This window comes from Excalfactoria chinensis, chromosome 13 (assembly GCF_039878825.1).
Source record: "Excalfactoria chinensis isolate bCotChi1 chromosome 13, bCotChi1.hap2, whole genome shotgun sequence".
NCBI classification, from domain to species: Eukaryota; Metazoa; Chordata; class Aves; order Galliformes; family Phasianidae; genus Excalfactoria; species Excalfactoria chinensis.
In genome coordinates, this window is record NC_092837.1 from 5,711,466 (window position 1) to 5,721,136 (window position 9,671).

General features: G+C 43.1%; 1 protein-coding gene across 1 annotated transcript; it reads right to left on the reverse strand.

Annotated features, from left to right (window-relative positions):
- Positions 1 to 2,207: 2,207 nt before the first annotated feature.
- NMUR2 (neuromedin U receptor 2) lies at positions 2,208 to 9,334 on the reverse strand. The gene is made up of 4 exons (XM_072348537.1): positions 8,618 to 9,334; positions 4,186 to 4,270; positions 3,303 to 3,428; positions 2,208 to 2,467 (listed from the first exon to the last, which is right to left on the reverse strand). Exons 1-4 carry the CDS (start codon positions 9,332 to 9,334, stop codon positions 2,208 to 2,210), a joined length of 1,188 nt encoding a protein of 395 aa, XP_072204638.1.
- Positions 9,335 to 9,671: the final 337 nt, after the last annotated feature.

The window sequence follows — 9,671 nt, forward strand, 5'->3', positions numbered from 1 at the left end:
AGCTCAGGTGGGTGCACTAGGATCAGTTAGGGTGGTACACAGGTGCTTTGTAGGGTGAGGGAGGAAATCCCAGCCCCTCAATGGGAGTAGGAAAACAGACTTAATTTACTGACTGGTAAGGGGGAAAATGATAATGGAAAGCTGGCTACAGCTGGGAAGTGCTTGAGTGTCCACTTGGGGGTGACAAAGTATTTCAGCTGTGTCTTTAGGGAGCTGGAATTGTCTTTTCTCTCCAGGGCCTTGTGCATGTCTGTTACCTTCTCTTTGGCTGGTTCTCAGGACTGCAGCTGGTAAAATGGGTCTGTTAGGAAACATGGACTAAAATCCTCCTTGAGCTGCAGGAAAATGGAAGTCACCAGCTGCAGTGCAACCCCCCAGGTCCCATTGCTACCAGCAGGCATAAGCGAAATGAAAGACTTTTGGGGAAATAAGGTAAGAGTTCACTGTAGCAGGGGTATAACCCATTCCTCATATGGGGGCCAATGTCATCTAGATCCCCAGTGCCCAGACTGGAACGAGCTTTAGTGACGCATATAGTATGCCATCTTTCAGAAGCTGATGTCCTTATCCATTGTGATGACTCTTTATGGAAGTCCCAGCCCCATGATAGCAACACAGAGGATTTCCATTTTCCATGACAAGCCTGAGCCTGTCATGCTGGTTAAACTCACCCCTGTGCCATGATTCACAAGAGAGGCATTTCTCTGAAACACACCAAATGTGCTTTGAAACTTGAGACACAGCACTTAATAAAATTCTTTCTCATGTGAAGGATTCACCATGGCCTCTCTCCCCCAAAACTCCTTTGGGTCCTCACCTTGCATCCAGCAGAGCTTGTGAAGTCATCAACTTGGATGAAAGTGTGCTGCCTTCAGGATCTTTTTGCATTATTGGGGCGCAGAAGAGTTTCCTAGACCTTATGCTGTGCTTTGTTGCAAAACCTGAATTCAGTAGATGCAAAATCACTGCAAAGTACTCCTTTCATTATTGCCTTTATATCAACTTCTATGACCCTGCAGTTTTGCCCTATTTTTGTGCTTTTCAGGCTGTTCCCTGGTGGTTGCTGAGCCTTCATAGATCTCTGACCTCTGCAGTCCACTATGGGCAGGCGTAAGGTTTGCTGAAGCACAGCCATGGGGCTTCTCTGGCAGAGACAACACATAAATAATGAACAGAAATTCAAGCAAGGATAAGAAATTGCTGCGAACTGCCAGGCATGAGGCATAGCAAGGTCCACCCATAGCCCACCTGTACACAGTCAGACTCTATTCAGTTAGATGGACAGAAATAAAACTGTCTGATACACAGAACTAACCTGCGAAGGCTGCAGACCTTTGAGGTACCCTTGCAGTATTACCATTTCAGACAAAGGAACATCCTCGGCTTCCAGGAGTGGTCATTTCACAGGTCACGCAGACAGATTTGTGGCATGCATGTACTATTTCAGCACTGTGTGACTATTGCCAACCATGGTGTGAAGAGGTACAACTCTAGCAGCAACTTCTAGACTTTTTAGAAGTAACCCACGTTAGGGTAGTTTTTGGCAAAGCGATTTGAGGAATCATTCACACACACACACAGTATTTACTTATCTCAGAAAGCAAAAGTTTGCTTTACATGATTTTTGGTTCCTCTCTCCTTTGGCCCAGAAATAGCAGTTTCTGGATGGTGGTGCCTGATGCTTATCAGCCCAGCCCAGGGCTCGTTCATATATGCTTGCAATAGCTGCATCTCAAGGCCACAGGAGAGATAAATGAGAGCAGCTTCCTTAAGCCAGAATAGGGCAGGTGAGGCTTCCCCAGAAAGTTGCCCCAGTTTAAGCTGAGTAAGAGTTGACCTTCAGGCTGATTCACAAAAACGCTATTGTGTAAGATTTGGGTAAGCTGTGTGTCTCCTTTGCTGGTAGCATTGGGATTGTTTAGTTTGGTAGAGTAAGTCTTTGCTGCAGAGTTTGCAGCCACAAAGCTGAGATTTCCAGCCCTCCCATTAGCTTGAGGGCAATAAAATATGTCCCTTCTGACCCAAACCATTCTATGGTTCTATGATTAATAACCCACTAATGACAGCCTCCTCATTCATTCACTCAACAAGACAGTCTGTGAGCTCTTCTTGCTAAGATCAGTCTGCCAGGAGGCTGTCTTCCCTTTCTGTTTTCTGCAGTCATTTTCTTCAGCTTTCCTCCCTTGGATGCATCGCACCATGGCAAATCACAGACCAGTGGAGAGCTGAGAACTGCTGACAGATGTCCTGTTGGTGCCAGGCACGCTTGTGTCTTCTGCAGAGTCCACGAGATTGTGGTCTTCAACCATGAAGATGCTCTGCTGGGCAGGAGTCTTGCTGGCAGCATGCTTAGGGGCCCAGCGCTTGCATCCAGGGGAGATGACACTGAGGAATGCCATCCTGAAGCGCTGGGACAGCAGGTTGTAGATGATGGGGTTCACAGCAGAGCTCAGGTAGAAGAAAACACCTAGAGGGAAAGAAGATAGAGATACCATTTGTGGGCGGAATTAAGCAAAAAGGATAAAGTGGCAGATATTGTTAGTTAGAGCTCTCCATCTCCAGCTGTTCAACAACCAGCTCTCTTGAGCTGTCCTGAACCTGCCTGCAGCACAGCCCTCATCCCCACAGTGGGATTTGCACAGCTGGTGCCCCATCACAGCTGCCATGAGATAACTTCCAGACAAGAGGAGCTGATTTCTCGCAGCACCCCCAGGACGATTGTATGAGATTGAATCTGTCTGAGCTGCACAATGGCCACATTCAGCGTTTTCCCATGGCATGCTGAAAATAAGTATCCTCCTTGAAAAAGCTCTCATTTTATGGTTTGTTGGGCCATAAATGTTCAGCTGTATCGCTCAGCTCTGGGCAGGAGGTAAGTCTGCTGTCCTGCCATTTGGTAGTGTTTCCTGCAGGACGATGCCTGCTGCTGTGTGTTCATTAGAAGCAGCTGAATGACAAAAACATTCATTTCTGAATGTTTCCAAGATGGAAAAACAGCTGGTAATGATGCATAATGCCCTTTTTTCTTTTTTATCATTTTTTTTTCTTTTATTTTTTTTTGCAAATATTCAGACAACTGTACTGGACAAAGTCCTGAATGCTGCAGAACCTTGCCAGTTGTTTTTGTTTAAGGCACAGGTCTCATCACTGTCTACCAAATCCAAGAAGCTTTTTCATGCATGCCTCATGTCACATAGCAATAAATGACTACACTCTTCAAGTAAAACACTTACAAATACTGTGTTGTGTTTGTTTGTTTGTTTTTTGCCAGCACCTCTGCAAATGGAAGAAGAAAGCTTTACCTGACACCACATGAATTAAATTGAATATATTAGCCAGAGGCTCAGTCCATTCCACAACAAAGCTGAAGAAGAGGCGATCTATGTGGAATGGAGCCCAGCAGACAGCAAAAACCATCACAAGGACAACTGCCATGAAGAAAGAGGAGAAGAAAAGTAAGTTGGTTATGTAAGGACATGGCTCAATTGCCAGGACAGAGCAAAGCTAGTTGAGAAAGTTGGATGAAAGATTCAGGATGAATGAGAACATGTTCTCCATGCAGAACTTGGCCTCTGCTGACTCCAGTAAAGATTCTTGCAAACCTGTCCCAGGTGGGTACTGTGAATATCTGTGGGCACAGTTGGGGGCACAGAAAAATAAGTTGGTTTTGCAGTGGAATCTCCTAGTCCAGAAGGTGACTTAAGCTGCCTAAGAGAATAATGGAGCATGAAATATTGAAGCTGATTAATGTTTCCTGCACAAACGTCATCTTGGTAGCAAGGTGAACTTTGCCTTAAATATAGCCCTTAATTATGAAGTATTGAAAGCGCTTCAGGGTAACTGCAGCACCAGTTGTACAGGGTGCTGTCCAGTGTGTGAGTTCACCTTTTCCTTGGGAAGGTCTAAGTGTTCATTTTCACTTCAAGAAAGAAGAAAATTTACTTATGAGTCTTTATATCATTAACTATAATGTGCCAGTCTTGCACCTTATGCCTATTGTTTGGTAGCTTTCATTACAGGATGGTCACTGGACATTTCACTAAGTTTTCACTAAGATTTCACTGGTCACTGAACATTTCACTAAGACTCCAGAATGTTTTTTATGTATACATTCCTCAGCTGTCTAAAGTAAACATGCACATGTTTGCCCATGGTAAACACAAGACAGAAAGACCCAGTACTTACACAACATCTTGGTGACTGATTTTCTGGATGGCCTCTGAACATTCACGGACATTTCCTCTGCTTCCAAAGATCTGTCTCCTTTCAGCTGACAAAGGGAGGGAGGGATAAGAAGGATTAGATAGGAAGTGGCAGCCCACAACATGCATTGCTTTTGATGTTTTGCAGCTGTAGTTTGAGCTTAAGAGGGCAAAATTTGAGACAACTTGGGGCTCCTTGAAAGCAATCAGTGTTGAAGTTTCAGTTTTAGTCTACATTGAAGGTTGAAGCCTCAGGTTCCAAACAATGTGCAAACTTTGTATATCTGAGAATGCATATTAACAACAAATTGGTATTGCAGTTCCCCCCTCCTTTCTCTCAGTGAGTCAATATTTGGTTCGCAGTCTGTTCAATTTCAGCACTATTTTCTCTCCTAGCAAAATATTCTTTGTTTGTTTTCCTAAAAGAGTTCCCCACAATTAAGCACAAAGCAATGATCCAAAAAAATGCCCAGAGAGGTCTTAGTGAAACACAGCTGTAATCACTGGGAAAAAATGGTGTACAATTCAAAGGAGTTTGTTTTATGCCCCGAGTGTTTGGACTAATTGATATTCCATCCAGCTGATGAAAAAGATCCATATATACTCTATAGCAGGCAGCCAGCGCACGTGATCGGTACAGATCCAACCACCCACTGCTCAATTACAAGGATTTGTACTTTTGCTTTGTTTTGTTTGGTTGCTTTATTTATTTATTTATTTAAATGAGTTTCTAAAAACAAAAAGAAGATACAAAGTACAGCAATTTATCCCCCCCCCCCCCCTCCCAAATGTTTCTCCCCCCATATGCTTATGGTGAGATCACTGATGCTCTGGAGATGAAAAGACAACAGCTAGATAACCAGGATGAAAACACGTTCTTGCTTTGATTATAAAAGGAATCATCTATGCAGACTGCATAATTGCACCCAGCTTCTTGCAGAGAGGGCTGCTGATTATACTACATCTTCAGAGCAATGCTTTTTTAACAGAGAGAAACTGGAAACAGAACTTTAAATCACATGGGAATGAATATCAGGAATGAGGGACCAGATAAGGATCAGTCTGGGGTTGAAAACGTGAGTTGTGATTTCTTCTTATCCTTTTTGCACAGTGATTTTGTTTCCTGGTGTATGATTGACAGTATTTATCTCTTATGTTGTTGTAACTGCAATCGATGAGACCTTCTGCCAATACTTTATTTATTAGTAAAGCCAATAGAAGGCTACACATGCAAATTGAACTACATTCAATTACAGTTTCCCATGTTTTACATTATTCTCTTTTGTCACGTTAAGTCCTATCCGCTGTTGCTTAAGAATAGGATCAGCTGATTCGTGACACATCTGGTGATAAAAATCTCTGTTTGGATTGATTAAAATCTTTAGCTTCCCTTCAGTAGTTTTCAGCCTCAGCAGTAATTTATCCCAGGAATATTCCGAAGCCTAGTAGAATACAGTGCTCTGATGCTGTAATAAAGCAGAGGCACACATATCTTTATTTTTCACCCTTCTCCTGTCATTTTGATGATGCTTCAAGGCTCCTCTTTAGCCTCCAGTGGTAATACATGGTGGTGGAACTGGTAAGAACAGCCCAGCAGTTGCAATTTAGTAGAACAATGATTCATGAGAAAGGAAAAAAGAAATGAGTCCATGGTAATGCTTGAGTTCATGCCAGTGCTATAACAGAAGTACTACCAAGGTGGTGATTACTTTTACATCACTAGATGTGGATATGTGAGGCTATATAGAGTTGCCTGGAGGTGGATGTTACCCAGTCATTGCAAGAGACTTAAAAGCATCTGGAGCAAAAAGTTGAAAATTCGATTTCCAATTTGACATCTTTATTAGCTACAGCATTTTATGTTGGAAGTCACCAGGCAGAGTGAAATTAGGGCCTCACTTATCCCCATGATGAAGAGATTCGGCAAAAGCAGGACAATGTTTTCCTGTAATTTTCCTGCAAGTCACTGACACAAACAATGATCAAATGTTCACTCCAGATGAACAAAAATGTGGTGTTTAGAAGGCACATGCCTTCAAGTAGAGCATGCAGTCCTGTCAACCAGAGTGATTTGTTGGTGCTGTTGGGACCCAGCCGCTGAACTGCCATTGCTGCCCTGTGTGTTCTTAGCTCACCTCACTGCAAAGGGAAATGTGATAGAACAAGCTGCATGTGAAAGGGGACAGATCCGCACCAGAAATGTACCCTGCAAAAATTACTCAAAATAAGCCAACATCAACAAGTGGTTCTGGTTTGAACAGCAGGGTGTTGGAGGGACAGAACAGGTTCTGATGAGAAAATCAAGACAAGCTCCACAGTGGCAAGAATAAGTTGCCTTGACTCAAAGACAGTTAAAATGTGCCCCATGTGACCATTAGAGAAGAGCTGGACTCCTAGAAGAATTTTGCCTAAGTGTGGTCAGTCTGGTTATCTATTTCCCCTTTGTAGCTGTCTAAGGTAGGTGGGCAAACAGGTCTCTGGACTCTCTGCACTCTTCACCAAATGTCAAAAATTCTCATTATCTTAAGTACTAGAACTTGACTTTTATGTTGTAGTATTAAACCAGAAAAGTTGTAAAATTAAACCCAGGTTGATCATGAGGTAGTGGTGATGAAGTAATCAACCTGAAGTCTCAGCTGGCCATGTGAGAAGGACAGATAAATATATATATATATTTTTAAAGGTAATGAAACTAAGAATTAAGTAAATGACCACATGACAGGGTACCCTTTCACAACTGCCTAATGTGTCACACATGCTTCCTTCTCTGTTTTATCCTGAGTCACAAACTCTGGAACCTTGGCAAAGCTTGAGGGAGAAACTATATGAAGAAGATGCTCTTCCACAAAGTCAGCTAGAAGTGATGCCTCTGCCTGCTGAACTGGAGATGTTTGCTGAATTGCAGATGTTGTTCGGATTAACTCGGAGCTTTTCCACTGCTCTCTGTGAGCAATGCATGGCGCTCAGGAGATTCTGTAGTGTTGCTGAAGCTTCAAGGTTTTCATCAGCTGTGAGTAGTGAAAAAAAGTCTTCTCTTGGAAATCACACACACGCACCATTTCCCTATCATTTCTCTTGAACATAAAAATGAAACCTTTGCCCAGCAAAGCTTGGAATGCAATGCAGACAAAGCAGGGACACGTGTTGTTAAAATCTGGAAGTAACAATTGGAAACGCAGAAAAGCTAAGGCATATACAATAAATATTGCAGCCCTTAGGAAAGACAGCTTGAACAAATCTATCAATAAACAGATAACCCTGGGGAGCAAGCCTTTGTTTGGCACCTGGCTTCTCTTCTAGGATGAGGATTAGGAACTGTGAATCTATGCAAAGATTCCACAGCAGCCATTGAACTGTAGATGATTCAAAGATCTTCTGAGTGTGTAGATTGCTGGTAGATAATCCCTTTAGCTCTTCCTGGGTAGGGAAAAATTGCTTTTCTCTAGTTCCAGAGAGCAGTAAATGCCAGCCATAACAATAAAAAGATGTATGAGCTGGCACAGATTTTGTTGATTTTCTTGCACGTTATTTGGTAAGCTAATCAGTCTTTACAAGCGTGTTGCATCCCTTTCTTTCTCTGTGATCAAACACAGCATTTTAAACTCTAAATTATATTCAGTGCAGTGAGACAGGATTCATATTTCTGAAATGTATGTAACATAAGAGAAGATAAAACCCACAGACTTTCTATGATTAGTAACACTGGGCTATACAGGTTAATAATGCTGTGATGCTGTTTTCTCCTTCTGTTTAAATAATGACAATTGGCAAAACTAGTCTCACTTTCTGAAGAGATCCCAAATGTGAGATCTAAGGTAGCCTTAATCAGTGGTGAAATTGTACTGTGTTTATCCAAAGAGAAGACTGCTGAAATTGCTGGCTGCAGCAGCAAGGTAGCATTTCAGTTTGTGACAGCTTTGCGAGTTTTAACAACTGAATATTAACATCCTCTCCAGGGAAGGGAAAAAATAAAGAGGTGTAATGGAAATTCCACAGTCACAAGAAAAGAGAAAACAAATCACACACAGGATTCTATCACCTGCCCACTCCTTTTCATTCTTTTCACATTTTCCTTCTGTTTTATTTCTTTCTAATCCTATCACAGTGGTGTAAATCTCTGAGAGGTTGGAATCATCAGTTACACAATGGGATGTTTAAATGACATTCAAATTTTAGAAGCAATAGGTTCTTTTTAAAAACAGGTTGAGGTGTATTTTTCCAAAGCATCGCTGTATTCTTTTGAGCATAAGATTAGAGCAAAGAAGGGGTGTTTCAGGGGGGGCGGGGGGATTCAAACAGGTATTTATAAATATATATATTTTTGGCAAGACGGATGGACAAGAAATTATTGAAGTCACAGACACAAACACACATGAATGAGTTACAGAAACACTGAGCACTTGAGCAGGACTTACTCTTAGCCCCATCAGATAGTACAGCACACTTATGACCCCCATAGGCAGCACATAGAAGAGGAAGGAAGTAATCTGGACAATCCAGTTGTAGATCCACATGGGTACGACCACAGTGCAGGTGGCAGAGCCAGGGACCAGGGTGCCATTGGGGAAATACTGCAGCATGATACCATGGGTGCCCGTGTTGGGGAGGGCAAAGAGGACGGAGAGGACCCAAAGCACCACAATGGTCCTCAGGGCACGCTTGCGAGTGCTTTCCAGCTTGGCACGGAAGGGATGGAGAATGGCAAAGTATCTCTCCACGCTGACTGTGGTCACGCTGAGGATGGAGGCGAAGCACACCGTCTCAAAGAGAGCTGTCTTGAAATAGCAGCCGATGGGACCGAACAAGAAGGGGTAGTTGCTCCACATCTCGTAGACTTCCAGTGGCATTCCAAAAAGTAGTACAAGCAGGTCTGACACGGCGAGGCTGAAGAGGTAATAGTTGGTTGGGGTCTTCATGTTCCGGTGCTTAAGGATCACCAGGCAGACTAGGAAGTTACCAATCACCCCAACAACAAAGATCACAGAGTACACCAGAGCCATGGGCAAGAACAGATGGCTGCGTTTGGGCCCACATAGGAAGGCTAAATAATCCTCAGTGCTGTTTAAGTACCTCCTGAAATGTTCCTGCAGAACAAGGTGGTTAAACCAGGAGGAATTGCCGATCCAGGCCATTACTGGACCTGCTGAAATGTCCCACAGCTAAAATCCAGCTTTCTTTAAGTCCCTCTGTGCTAGTTCACTCACTTTTTGCAGGGAGAGGGAGAGAGGAGTTGCCTTGCGAGACCTAGATGCACAAAACCACGGAGAGATGAGTGTTTGCCTGGCTTCGGTTGAGGGTTTGCTGTTGTAACAGCTGTTCCCCTGTGAGGAGTCCCTAAGCCAGAAAGCCCCTCCTTTCACACATATTCATTGGCTCACTAAGTGCATTAGATTATAGAGTAAGAAAAGAGGTTCTGGCTACTTGTATTACCTCCTGTAGCAGATACATTTACAGAATGAGAGATGTGGG

What these genes read in the sequence shown, in the direction of transcription:
- NMUR2 (XM_072348537.1), bottom strand. Translation starts at nt 9,334, where the DNA reads ATGGCCTGGATCGGCAATTCCTCCTGGTTTAACCACCTTGTTCTGCAG. An exon ending in ACTATCTGATGGGGCTAAGA is followed by an intron (nt 4,271 to 8,617) that starts GTAAGTCCTGCT and finishes TCCCTTTGTCAG; the next exon opens with CTGAAAGGAGACAGATCTTT. An exon ending in TTTAATTCATGTGGTGTCAG is followed by an intron (nt 2,468 to 3,302) that starts GTAAAGCTTTCT and finishes CTTTCCCTCTAG; the next exon opens with GTGTTTTCTTCTACCTGAGC.